Source organism: Lutjanus erythropterus, chromosome 8 (assembly GCF_056507025.1).
Source record: "Lutjanus erythropterus isolate fLutEry1 chromosome 8, fLutEry1.hap2, whole genome shotgun sequence".
NCBI lineage: Eukaryota > Metazoa > Chordata > Actinopteri > Lutjaniformes > Lutjanidae > Lutjanus > Lutjanus erythropterus.
Genome location: NC_139324.1, coordinates 37,266,657 through 37,280,759, shown reverse-complemented (window position 1 = coordinate 37,280,759; position 14,103 = coordinate 37,266,657). Strand labels below are relative to the sequence as shown.

General features: G+C 37.5%; 4 protein-coding genes across 4 annotated transcripts; all 4 read right to left on the bottom strand.

Annotated features, from left to right (window-relative positions):
- Positions 1-2,777: 2,777 nt before the first annotated feature.
- LOC146323231 (olfactory receptor 13C8-like) lies at positions 2,778-3,704 on the bottom strand. Its single transcript, XM_084724156.1, has one exon. The coding sequence runs from the start codon at positions 3,702-3,704 to the stop codon at positions 2,778-2,780; it is 927 nt and encodes a 308-aa protein (XP_084580282.1).
- A 1,809-nt stretch (positions 3,705-5,513) lies between these two features.
- Positions 5,514-6,440, bottom strand: LOC146323230 (olfactory receptor 7G1-like). The gene has a single exon (XM_084724155.1). The coding sequence runs from the start codon at positions 6,438-6,440 to the stop codon at positions 5,514-5,516; it is 927 nt and encodes a 308-aa protein (XP_084580281.1).
- Positions 6,441-8,439: 1,999 nt separating this feature from the next.
- Positions 8,440-9,366, bottom strand: LOC146323229 (olfactory receptor 1E16-like). The gene has a single exon (XM_084724154.1). It carries the CDS (start codon positions 9,364-9,366, stop codon positions 8,440-8,442), a length of 927 nt encoding a protein of 308 aa, XP_084580280.1.
- Positions 9,367-12,447: 3,081 nt separating this feature from the next.
- LOC146323228 (olfactory receptor 7G1-like) lies at positions 12,448-13,374 on the bottom strand. Its single transcript, XM_084724153.1, has one exon. It carries the CDS (start codon positions 13,372-13,374, stop codon positions 12,448-12,450), a length of 927 nt encoding a protein of 308 aa, XP_084580279.1.
- Positions 13,375-14,103: the final 729 nt, after the last annotated feature.

Sequence of the window (14,103 nt, the reverse complement as noted above, 5' to 3'; positions counted from 1 at the left end):
ATACATGGATACACTGGAAACAGGAACTGCGAATAGCTAATTTGGCTACTTTTATTGGTGCTAATGTGCCAAAATTTAATATATATTGGTTTTTTATGTTGTTTCTGTGCACTACTACTTTGTATACTATTACTACCTGTTTTTAAGGGGCCCCTCTGACAAAAAACTTGCCCCAATCTGGTCCCCCCCGGTCTAGAAATTGGTCTGCAACATTCTGCTGTGTTCACATCTAAAACTAAAGTTTTAAAAACTCCATAAACTCTGAACTTGAACAATGCAGTACTTTGCACCTATTTTCATTCCTCTGAACTTGTGTCAGGTGAGGAAAGTGAGGAAGAATCCAGAGCGTTTTGTAATCGAGACAACGTGGCGTTTCACCGCTCTCTTACAGACACAGAATGGTTTACAGATCATCCCAGGACGGTGTCACCTTTCTCTTCCATCTTCCTCTCCATTCCTCAACCCCACACAGGAGTTACTTTCCTCATATGGAGGTGGAAACTTTACGATCACCAGCCACATGATCGTATGTTCCTCTTGGACGCAATGAACGCTGGATGAATCAGACATGCAAAAAGATTCTTACCCAGGTGTAGTGAAGGGGAGAATATTAGCAGTGATGTGGATGAGAACTTGTGGCCAGATGCATAAGACAGGACTGAATAACACTGAAATGTCTGTGACGTGTACTGTAAGACAGGGGTTTTCAAACTCTGAGGCTGTGGGCCTCCCCTCAGACAAAGCCTGGAGAAAGGCGCCCCCCCACCTTAGTTTGCTTGCTTTCACTCAATTTCCTGGATGCCTGTGGGATCACAATTATGTTATTTGAGCCCATGGACACTCAACAATTGAGCCAAGATTTATACACGTAATGCTGGTCTTTGACAGACTTCACCAGAAAAAAATATGTCCAAAGGCATTTATTAGTTTCTGACTGTAGGAAAGGACAGAAACAGTCATATTCCCCAAGGCTTTACTATTTTTATCTTTAACCACATCACACACATTTAGGCTCTATTATGTGATCTCCTTTTGATAACTTATATGATTTTTTATCAGTTCCATTAACTGGGCCTCCTCTGAAGCTGTTTGGAGTCCCCCTGTGGAGGCCCTCCCAGTTTATTAAACCTCTCTTGTAAGATATGCATGCAATAAAGAAGCAACCTTATTTTGTTAACAGCTGTGACACTAGTCGTTGTTTGTGATTTTTATGGTGAATATATAGACAACACGTTACGACTGGCAGACAACTGTTGGCAGTGTCCGGGTACACAAGTAAATACTTAGATATATACACAGTGTTTTGCATTCGTGCTGCCTGTTGCTAAAGAGAATTATGTGAAGAATGTTGAAAAAGTGAGAACCTACAGAGAAATGTGTCTCAGCAACTGTAAAAACATGTGACAGTGTAAAAAAACAGAAGAAGACAGCATCAAATCACAAGTCAGTTATCACCATCAAATCAGTTAGGTGTGATAAAAAAAAAAGTGAAATATAATAAATCTTTCATTTTATCAACACGAGGATGTAGATTTTCATGTTGATCACACCAAATGAAAATTTCATCCTTGACAGCTTCATGTGACAAATCAAACCTTGATACAATAAATTTACCATCTAACATCAAACTGAGTGTAGAGTCAAAAGTTTTGTACCTCTTCTTATTTCCACACAGTGAATGAACCAATACAGAAGAAACAGATTTTTCCACAATCACTGAACACAATATTGAAAGTAAAAATTTACACTCAGTCTCTGAGCTTTCTTTGCGATGATTGTATAATAAGTAAAGATAACTGTGTGAAAAGATGTCGGTTGAGTGAAGTTAAGTGAGGCCAACTGACAGACATACTGTCATGAAAAGCAGTGCTCACTCTGGTCTGACACTGACCTCTGCTGGCCAAAACTAGAAATACATACAGTTTCCTTATTTACCTCCTGTTACAGTAGCAAGCGTGTTCTGACTTTACATTGGATCAGTGGTCCCTAATTTTAATCCAGCGTGGCTTTTTCCTGTCACTGACCCCCTTCAGATGCTGAATGAAGTTCAGTTAGTCAGTAGTTTGTTGACATCAGGTAACTTCAGATGTGAATCTATATGTTGCTTTTACAGGAAAAGTAGAAAGCTGGCTGAGGTACATTTTTGATCTCTGTAGTTACATAAATCTATTAATTTTCTCTTTGACTGTGGGCCTTTTCGTGTGGACATCAAAATGCACTTGTGATGAAAAAGAACTGCAAAATAACAGCTAAAGACAAACTACAGTAATTCTGAGCATCAGCAGAGCAGTGTTGTCTGGGACATTATCAATTTTAAAAATCCTATATATTGGTGCTTTATGAGCAGAGATTTTGTCAGAAAAAAATAATAATAAAAGAATGAGTCTGCTGACTGATTCTCAATGCAATGTTTCATTAAAAGTCATGTTTTTTTTATTTTCTCTGCTTTCTACAATATTTTTTAAGTTGCTGTAATACTGTTCTTATTCATTTATATTATAATATAATTATGTTAAATTATATCATATGATAGTGTACTTTAAGTTAATCATCTGAGGAATCAAGGAGAAATGAGTGGTTCCATATCATTAATGCAGTCCACTAATTACTCTGCAACTTCAGAGGTGCAGCAGAAAATAATTCTGCACAAAAATGACTTTGGACATTCTTGTAATTATTTCACATTATATTAATAACTTATAGATTTTTAGACAAGAGATCTGAGCAGAGATTCTGATCCTTGCAATAAACAGACTCTTGGGACATGAAGAAAACATTTATTTTTCATCAAACAGGAATCTTTTCCATGATTGTCTGATTTTCTGTAGTTTAAATCCATACATAAAGGGAGTGATCATTGGTTGGCCAATGAGAGCATATAAAGAGAGAAAAATGCGTACTTTATCAGGTACAAGGGCTTCATCCATCCTGGAATCAACAAAGTGAAAAATGAAGCCGACAAACAAGTTTGACATCGAGACAATCTGAGGTGTGCAGGTGGAGACGGCTTTTTGTCTGTTTTCTTTGGAAGTATTCAGACAAACAGCCAAAATCTTCATGTAAGAGACTGAAATGAGACCAAACGGTATAACAATTGTTAGAAAGGCAAAAAGCAGGTCAGATATTTGGTTTAGTACTGAAACTGAACATGCAAGTTTAATTATTAAGTGTTGTGCACAAAACACTTTGTCAATGACATTTCCACAAAATTTTAAATGGATGACGGATGAAAACGAGAATATCAAACTAACAAGAGAATAAACCCATACGAACAGGATGATCATACCTACTCTACCTGTGTTCATGATGACACTGTAGTGTAAAGGATAACAGATGGCCACATATCTATCAAAGGCCATGGCTGCTAAACTGCAAAACTCTACAGAAGCACATGTGTAAATACACCACACCTGCAGAAAACACCATGGCAGGGTCACTTCATGGGTGTCTGAAAACATCTGTGAGAGTATAAGAGGATACACTGATGTGGTGGCATACACTTCATTTGCACATAAATTACACAGTAATATATACATCGGCTCATGTAAGCTTTTGTCCACATATATGACCATAATAAGAGCTGTGTTGGTCACACATATGGAGAGGTACCATAACAGCATTATGCTGAAATACAGGTATTTTAACTCTCCTATATTTCCATAGGCTGCCAGCACAAAAGACACAACCTCAGTTGAGTTTTCCATTTCTGTCTTGTGTAAAGTGGGGGCTGCAAACACAGAATTGAGAAGCAAAACTAACTCAGTAATAGTGTCATCTATTATCTTTTGAAATAATGCTTCAGCCCACTATTCAACCTGCATTAATAATTTTGTTGTTAAGTGGGCAAACACACTGAGACGCCTTTCTTGACTGTTTTTGTAGAATATTTCCAGAGTACAGACAGAAATCCCAAATAAACCTCGTTACTTTCATAATTTTCTTGAATCTGCCTAAACATATTTTCTCATCAACAGAGCAAAAATCTCTTAACACTGATCTCTGTGTACCAGTGTGCAGCAGCACAGCAGCATATTTCACCACTTTGGTCAAAATAAGAAATGATCAGATTATTGTCATTAAATAATATAACATCACTTAGTTGGTTAATGGATTGTGTTGCAGACAAATGTTCAAATGCTTAAACGATTGTTGAAAAGTAAATCTGATGTCTTCTTCACTGCACTTTCTGATATTTGTCCCCTCAGTCACCTGTGACACAGAGTCAGGATGGCTGCTGTCGCCCTCCCAACTGAACAAGACAAAGGCCTCTGCTGGACTTTATGCAGTTCTTGTGCAAAGAGTTGGGTTGGGCTGTGCTGGAGAGCCCAGCTGCTAATACAAGCTGAAAAACTTTTCTTCAAAAAACAAAAACTTACACTTTAGTGCAGTTTACCATATGAGTTTACCTGGAAAACTGGACTGGTTCTCAAGAACTGTGAAACAGCCAGAAGGTGGTTTATCTTACAGATTAGCGGGTTAGCTGGCCCTGATCCAGGCCTCGCCAGCACTGGTCCCTGCCCCTATGAGCAGAGAGAGCTGTCTCATTTGTTCAGTTCAGTTCAGGTTGGTGTTGGATGGATCCCAAAAGTTGCTGTATTAATATTCTCATTCAGTTATTTTATAATATCATTATATTACATGACAGTAATATGTTGATTTGTTTTGGTAGATGCTGCAGTAGAATAACATCTTTAGTTGTACTTAAAGTAAATCATCTGAGGAATCAAGGAAAAATGAGTGGTTCCATATCATTAATGCAGTCCACTGATTATTCTGCAACTTCAGAGGTGCAGTAGAAAATTTTTTTTTTTACAAAGATGTCTTCACACATTCTTGTAATTCTTTCACATTATATTAATATAAGCCGATAGATTTAAAAAAACACTCTAGAGACAAATATAATGTTATTCTTTGCCACAGAGCAGAGACTGATCCCTGCAATAAACAGACTCTTGGGACATAAAGAAAACATTTATTTTTTATCAAACAGAAATCTTTTCCATGATTGTGTGATTTTCTGTAGTTTAAATCCATATACATAAAGGGAGTGACCATTGGTTGGCCGATGAGAGCATACAGAGAGAGAAAAATGTGTACTTTATCAGGGACAAGGGCTTCATCCATCCTGGAATCAACAACGTGAGGTCAATATTTTTAGATTCACAAACATCACAGATGTTTTATGCAACACCAGTGTGGTGTAACTGAAGCTCAGTATTTCAGATTATCAAGAGAGAAGGCCTCTCACTGTGTTTCTACCTAATAGAGGCCTAATGAAAGTTCACGCCCAGAGTCAAATTTCAGTGTGAGTCTCTCACTGATGCAATCGATGAAGTTCTCTGCAATGTCAAAAAAAATCTATCTTACAAAAACAGTTTCCCACATTCTTGTAATGGTCTTGTGATTTTCTATATACATTTAAAGCCATTTGGAGACCAATATAATGATCTCTGTCTTCAGAGAGATACACATATTTCTTCTAAAAAGACTCTTGCAACATGAAGAGAAAATTATTATTTTTTATCAAACAGAAATCTTTTCCATGATTGTCTGATTTTCGGTAGGTTAAATCCATACATAAAGGGGGTGATCATTGGTTGGCAAACCAGGAGATACACAGACAAAATAACGTGCATTTTACCAGGTACATGGGCCACACGAAACCTAGAATCAACAACTTGAAAAAGGCAGCCGACAAACAAGTTTGACACTGAGACAATCTGAGGTGTGCAGGTGGAGACGGCTTTTTGTCTGTTTTCTTTAGAGGTTTTCAGACAAACAGCCAAAATCTTAATGTAAGAGACTAAAATGAGACTAAATGGGATAAACACAGTGACAAAGACAAAAAGCAGTTCAGATATTTTGCCAAGTACTGAAACTGAACATGCAAGTTTAATTATTAAGTGGGGGTCACAAAACACCTTGTCAATGACATTTCCACAAAATTCCAAACAGACAACAAATGAAAACGAGAAGATAAAATTAAAAATTGAATACATCCATACGAGCAGAATGATCATACCTACTCTACCTGTGTTCATGATGACACTGTAGTGTAAAGGATAACAGATAGCCACATATCTGTCGTAGGCCATGGCTGCTAAACTGCAAAACTCTACAGAAGCACTTGTGCAGATACAACACATCTGCAGAAAACACCATGGCAGGGTCACTTCATGAGAGTCTGAAAACATCTGGGAGAGTAAAAGAGGATACAGTGATGTGCTGCCTCCGATTTCATTCACAAATAAATTACACAGTAATATATACATCGGCTCATGTAATCTTTTGTCCACATATATGACTAAAATAAGAACTGTGTTGGTCACACATATGGAGAGAAACCATAACAGTATTATGGTGAAATACAGGTATTTTAACTCTCCTATATTTCCATAGGCTGCCAGCACAAAAGACACAACCTCAGTTGAGTTTTCCATTTCTGTCTTTTGTAATGTGGGAGAAAAAGACTCAGAGGTTAGCAGCAAAAACAGTTCAGTAATAGTGCTGTCTATTATCCTTTTTTTTTTTTTTTTTTTAACACATTGAGACACCTTTCCTGAAAATTCCCAAAGTACAGGAACAATTAATCACAAATAAACCTCAACAGTTTGATTAAGTTTCATAATTTCCTGTGTTTGTATAAAATGATTTTCCCACCAGCTGAGTAAAATCTCTGGACACTGATCTCTTCATACCAGTATGCAACAGCACAAGTGTGTTTCACCAAACTGGTCAAACTAACAAAGTTAAATGGATTACGGTTATAAAGGAATATATCATCACTGAGTTGGTTAATGGATTATGATGCAGACAAATTTCCAAATATTTTAAAAAGCTTCTGATTCTTCCCAGCACATTTGATAAGTGTCTCTTTGGCCACCTGTGGCAAGATGTCAGGATGTAGACATCAGTATTCAAAGAACATGAAGGGCAAAGTACATGAACATTAATTAAAATTAAAATTCAACAGATATGATGCATCATCATTTGTATCTCACAGTTGTGCAGGCCTCCAGGTGGCTGCTTCTCCCCTCCCAACTGAACAAGACAAAAGCCTCCTGCTGAACTTTATATACTTCTTGTGGTGGGTTGGGCTGCGCTTGAGGGCCAAGAAAACCTTTCTTTACAAAACAAAACATTACATTATTGTATCATTACAATATTAACTTTTATAGTTTTGTTTTCCAGTCAGTGAAGAAAGCAGAGGTGCATCATTTTTGCCAGTGTAACTACAAGAATAAAATGATGCAGCAAATCACAGGTTTCATCAGATGCTGCAGCAGTTTTGGACCACACAGTAGAAAAGGATAACTTCTGAGCTGCTTAGATGGGAAATTCAAATTTCTTTAAAAACAGCATTTATGTTTGTAAATATTTTGTGATATTATACACTTAAATTGTGATTTGTGGACAACTAGAATTAAAGGGGCTGATGGTGCTCAAGGGACTTAATCCTGGTAGTTCAGAAAACTCTGGTTAAAAGAAGGATAGTTGAAAAAATGAGAATGTGATGCCAGTTGGATAAATGAGAGAATGAGGTTGAAAAATTCAGATGTACAATTCCACATGTAAGGATGTTGACAAAGAAGCAGAAAATCAAGAAATGTGAAATACATTATGAGTAAATAAATACACATATTTGACAGCTGCTTTGTGAATGTAACCCGTGTTGTGAGGGTTTAAAATGGACTCGTGGTGACAAAGCTTTGCAATAGAAAAACTAGAGCGATGCAGTAATAGTTTAAAGATAACTTGTGATGTCTGAATTTAGGAAAGGAACTTGTGCTTCAACAGCAGGGTTCTCAGTGGAATGCTAGACCCAACATCCAGTGAGCACGTTCCAAAAATCTGAAGAGGTAGCAAATTTCAAGTCTTCAAGTCAAGGAGGACAATTTCACTTTTTTGGGAATATACCCTCTAATGTTTCTGATCATTAGTAGAGCAGTGTTTGTTTCTGACACTCACACTTGGAGTCACCAAAGTCTGTCATGTTTTTTTAAATGCTACATATTGTTGTTTCATTAGTTGAGATTTTGTCAAAAAGAAAATATTCAGTTGAAAAAAGAACTTCAGTGTTACTGTGGTTAGCAACAGTTAAGCTGAGAACAAAACATTGTATTTTAAAGTTTTTAAATCATAATAATATTGTTATTAAATTGTATAGGTCTATTTTTGGCTGCAATAAGACTATAATCATCCGAGGAATCAAGGAGAAATTAGTCGTTGCATATCACTGATGCAGTCGACAAAATTCTAATCTATAAAAACTCCACATTACAAAAACAAATTTGCACAATAAATATAAGTTCTGTGCAACTATCTAGAATATTTTTGTCTTTACAATCTAAACCACAGTGTGGAGACAATATTTTTTCCCACGGAGCAGAGATACACATCTTTGCTCTAAAAAGACTCTTGCAACATGAAGAAAAATATTTATTTTTTATCAAACAGGAATCTTTTACATGATTGTCTGATCTTTGGTAGGTTAAAGCCGTACATAAATGGGGTGATCATTGGTTGGAAAATCAGGAGATATACAGAAAAAATGACTCGTACTTTATCAGGTACATGAGCCACATTAAACCGAGAATCAGCAAAGTGAAAAATGCAGCCAATAAATATGTTTGACACTGAGACAATCTGAGGTGTGCAGGTGGAGACGGCTTTTTGTCTGTTTTCTTTAGAAGCATTCAGACAAACAGCCAAAATCTTCATGTAAGAGACTAAAATGAGACTAAATGGGATAAACATAGTTACTAAGGCAAAAAGCAGGTCAGATATTTGGTTTAGTGCTGAAACTGAACATGCAAGTTTAATTATTAGGTGTTGGTCACAAAACACCTTGTCAATGACATTTCCACAAAATTCCAAACGGACAACAAATGAAAGTAAGAATATACAGTTAAAAATTGAATACATCCATACGAGCAGAATGATCATACCTACTCTACCTGTGTTCATGATGACACTGTAGTGTAAAGGATAACAGATAGCCACATATCTGTCGTAGGCCATGGCTGCTAAACTGCAAAACTCTACAGAACCAATTGTGTAGATACACCACATCTGCAGAAAACACCATGGCAGGGTCACTTCATGAGTGTCTGAAAACATCTGTGAGAGCATTAGAGGATACAGTGAAGTGGTTGCACCTATTTCGTTTGCACATAAGTTACACAGTAATATATACATTGGATCATGCAAGCTTTTGTCCACATATATGACCATAATAAGAACTGTGTTGGTCACACATATGGAGAGGAACCATAACAGTATTATGCTGAAATACAGGTATTTTAACTCTCCAATGTTGCCATAGGCTGCCAGCACAAAAGACACAACCTCAGTTGAGTTTTCCATTTCTATCTTGTGTAATGTCTGGGCAACAAGCACAGAATTTAGCAGCAAAACTAACTCAGTTATAGTATTGTCTATTGTCCTTTTGAAGAATGTTTAAGCTGAATATTCCACCTGCACTTAAGTATAATAACATGATAGTTTTGTTTTTATGCAGGCCGTCCTTGACTGTTTTTAGAAAATTTCCAGAGTACAGAAACAAATAATCAAATACACATTTTAGGTTAATAATTTCAATGAATTTGCCTAAAATTATTTTCTCAATGACTGAACAAATATCTCTCAGCACTGATCTCTGCTTACAAGTGTGCAACAGCACAACAGTGTGTTTCACCACAATGGGCAAAATAACAAGTGATCAATTTACGATCATAAAAGAATGTAACATCACTTAGTTGGTTAATGGATTATGATGCAGAGAACTTCAAATGCTTCAAAAATATATATTTAAAATAAAGTTAAATCTGATTTCTTTGTCTCAGCACATTTGGTAAAATGTCTTTTCAGTCACCTGTGACACAATGTCAGTATTTAGATGTTAGTGCCCCAACAACAACTTTAAGCATACAGCATACGAGCATAAATTAAAATTCACATTTAACACATATGATCCAAGATCACTGGTTCAGCTGTGGAGGCCTACAGACAGCCACTGCTGCACCCCCCCCCCCAAGTGAACAAAACAAAGGCCTCTGCTGAACTTTATACAGTTGTTGTGCACAGAGGTGGGTTGGGCTGTGCTAAGCCGCTAATACAAGCTGAAAAACTTTTCTTCAAAAAACAAAGTTACATTTTCATACAGCTTAAGATATGAGTTTACCTACTGTGAACTTTTCTTTCTTTGTTTCCTGATTAGCTAAATATGCAAAGAATCAGTTGATATAATCAACACATCCTACAAAAAGAGGGAATTTGTAATTGTGTTATCCATCATAATCCAGCTGTTCACTTCCCAGTTGGACAGAGTCGATAAGAATTAGTCAAGTGTAGCGGTTTTACTTACAACCTAATCTGGAGTGTGTTGAAGAGGAAAAACTGGACTGAACTATACGATCGCCATTTTGTTTCTTCAGTTCAGTTTAGACTGTGACTTCAGTGCTGAAGCTGTAGTGTGTCCTTAGCAAAGGTTTCCAAAAGCTGGCGTCTCAGTCCTCAGTCATTCAGCCGCTGCAGCTCCTCACACACACTTGAAGTTTGAGCCTGAAATCATTAACCACTCAACCACACCTCATTATTATTTCTCAATAAAAACCAGTCCAGAAAGTTTGGAGAAAAAGAAAAGAGGAAGAGGAACTATGTCTCCCCCTGTCACTCTTAACAGAATGTGGCTGTGGTCAAGAATCCACCCAAACCTTCATCATCTTCAAGAATGAGCCTGCTGCCACCAGCCAGCTTTCTCCTGCTTATCCTCCTCTGCCATGTCCTTGTCTGGTTGGTGCTACTGACGTCTGCACAGTCAAGCATTTGATGGACCTCCACCGCTGGGACAGAGGCCCATATCAGTCCCCTCTCTCCTTCAGCCTGTGCTTGACTACAAGGACTTTGCCAAAGAGTTCATGCGAACGAGAATGAGAACTTCGTCTTGGTTCATCAGCAGCTTGTAGAATGTTCTTTTTTGTTGTCTTTTTGTCCTCGCTGATGTAAAGGACGTGGTCTGGTAACATCTCCAGAACATTCCCAGACGATCAAAATGTGGACTTCTTTAAGAGCAGTGGGACATTGTGTGTTGGACTTTCAGGTAACATTCAGGATCTTCTAGGAATGTTTAGGAGACCATTACTATAGGACATTTCCTTCAGTATACTGCACGTCTCTGCACTATTTCTATAAGGCGTTTGCAGAACCTTAAGTCAGATAAGAGGATCTTTAGGGACTGACTTATGATGTTGCTTTTTGGTTCTGTTTAGGTCCGTCCGTCACATTCCCAGAATATTTTCAGTACCATTACATTACAGGAACCTTTGAGGGGACATACAAATTGAGCTCCCAAAAATTCTTTTCCTCTCGCATGAAATCCATCCAGCAATTGGCAGCCACTGTGCAGGCACCTCCAGTAGGCCAGTGCTTTGGGTCAAGGTCACTGACAACATAATTAACACTAACATGCATGTTTTTGGTGGTGGGGGAAACTGGAAACCAAACATGAACATACGACACAGAAAAGCCCTGCTCTTGCTGGGGTTCATACCAACTGTGAAGTCTCACCGTGAAGTGACACCAAGCCACTGTGTTTTTCAGAATTTCAGTCCTTACAGAGCGTGATATTAAATGTTGCTGTGGTGGACCTCGGCATATTATTGGACTTGACTATTATTGGACCCAAGAATGATGGCAGCATTATTTCAGTTCTTTTATACACATGATTTCTGACATTGCTTTGGATTTTCCTCACAGAAAGGTAGGTATTACATGTGTCTTGTAGAACAAATGACAGAGTTGCAACATTGGTTTGTGTCTCCTAGACCATTCAGCCAACAGGACGCCCAATAAGGCCAATGTTGAAATCAGAACAACTCAATATAGTTTGCAAAAACCTTGATGGCTAACATGCTGGAGATGGCATGATTACACATCCAGCAGACACAGAGCATTTATGTTAATTCCAAATATCTCAAATGCAATTAGTGTGGCATATGGTGCACTACTATTCCATAGAAATTATGAGCATTTTGTTATTTAGTCTAGAGTATTGTGTGTCAAGGTCAATATTTTTAGATTCACAAACATCACAGATGTTTTATGCAACACAAGTGTGGTGTAACTGAAGCTCAGTATTTCAAATTATCAAGAGAGAAGGCCTCTCACTGTGTTTCTACCTAATAGAGGCCTAATGAAAGTTCACGCCCAGAGTCAAATTTCAGTGTGAGTCTCTCACTGATGCAATCGATGAAGTTCTCTGCAATGTCAGAGGGGCAGAAAATAAATCTATCTTACAAAAACAGTTTCCCACATTCTTGTAACGGTCTTGTGATTTTCTCCATACATTTTAAGCCATGAATTTGGAGACCAATTTAATGATCTTTGTCTCCAGAGAGATACACATCTTTCTTCTAAAAAGACTCTTGCAACATGAAGAGAAAATTATTATTTTTTATCAAACAGAAATCTTTTCCATGATTGTCTGATCTTCGGTAGGTTAAATCCATACATAAAGGGGGTGATCATTGGTTGGCAAACCAGGAGATACACAGACAAAATAATGCGTATTTTACCAGGTACATGGGCCACACCAAACCTGGAATCAACAACGTGAAAAAGGCAGCCGACAAACAAGTTTGACACTGAGACAATCTGAGGTGTGCAGGTGGAGACAGCTTTTTGTCTGTTTTCTTTAGAGGTTTTCAGACAAACAGCCAAAATCTTCATGTAAGAGACTGAAATGAGACTAAATGGGATAACAATTGTCAGAAAGCCAAAAAGCAGGTCAGATATTTGGTTTAGTACTGAAACTGAACATGCAAGTTTAATTATTAAGTGTTGTTCACAAAACACTTTGTCAATGACATTTCCACAAAATTCTAAACGGACGACAAATGAAAGTAAGAATATACAGTTAACAAATGAATACGTCCATACGAGCAGAATGATCATACCTACTCTACCTGTGTTCATGATGACACTGTAGTGTAAAGGATAACAGATAGCCACATATCTGTCGTAGGCCATGGCTACTAAACTGCAAAACTCTACAGAAGCACTTGTGCAGATACAACACATCTGCAGAAAACACCATGGCAGGGTCACTTCATGAGAGTCTGAAAACATCTGTGAGAGTAAAAGAGGATACAGTGATGTGCTGCCTCCAATTTCATTCACAAATAAATTACACAGTAATATATACATCGGCTCATGTAATCTTTTGTCCACATATATGACTAAAATAAGAGCTGTGTTGGTCACACATATGGAGAGAAACCATAACAGTATTATGGTGAAATACAGGTATTTTAACTCTCCTATATTTCCATAGGCTGCCAGCACAAAAGACACAACCTCAGTTGAGTTTTCCATTTCTGTCTTGTGAAATGTGGGAGAAAAAGACTCAGAGGTTAGCAGCAAAAACAGTTCAGTAATAGTGCTGTCTATTATCCTTTTTTCTTTTTTTTTTAACACATTGAGACACCTTTCCTGAAAATTCCCAAAGTACAGGAACAATTAATCACAAATAAACCTCAACAGTTTGATTAAGTTTCATAATTTCCTGTGTTTGTATAAAATGATTTTCCCACCAGCTGAGCAAAATCTCTGGACACTGATCTCTGCATACCAGTATGCAACAGCACAAGTGTGTTTCACCAAACTGGTCAAACTAACAAAGTTAAATGGATTACGGTTATAAAGGAATATATCATCATTAAGTTGGTTAATGGATTATGATGCAGACAAATTTCCAAATATTTTAAAAAGCTTCTGATTCTTCCCAGCACATTTGATAAGTGTCTCTTTGGCCACCTGTGGCAAGATGTCAGGATGTAGACATCAGTATTCAAAGAACATGAAGGGCAAAGTACATGAACATTAATTAAAATTAAAATTCAACAGATATGATGCATCATCATTTGTATCTCACAGTTGTGCAGGCCTCCAGGTGGCTGCTGCTCCCCTCCCAACTGAACAAGACAAAAGCCTCCTGCTGAACTTTATACACTTCTTGTGGTGGGTTGGGCTGCGCTTGAGGGCCAAGAAAACCTTTCTTTACAAAACAAAACATTATATTATTGTACCGTTACAATATTAACT

Coding starts and splice junctions, on each gene's coding strand:
- LOC146323231 (XM_084724156.1), bottom strand. CDS start 3,704: ATGGAAAACTCAACTGAGGTTGTGTCTTTTGTGCTGGCAGCCTATGGA.
- LOC146323230 (XM_084724155.1), bottom strand. CDS start 6,440: ATGGAAAACTCAACTGAGGTTGTGTCTTTTGTGCTGGCAGCCTATGGA.
- LOC146323229 (XM_084724154.1), bottom strand. CDS start 9,366: ATGGAAAACTCAACTGAGGTTGTGTCTTTTGTGCTGGCAGCCTATGGC.
- LOC146323228 (XM_084724153.1), bottom strand. CDS start 13,374: ATGGAAAACTCAACTGAGGTTGTGTCTTTTGTGCTGGCAGCCTATGGA.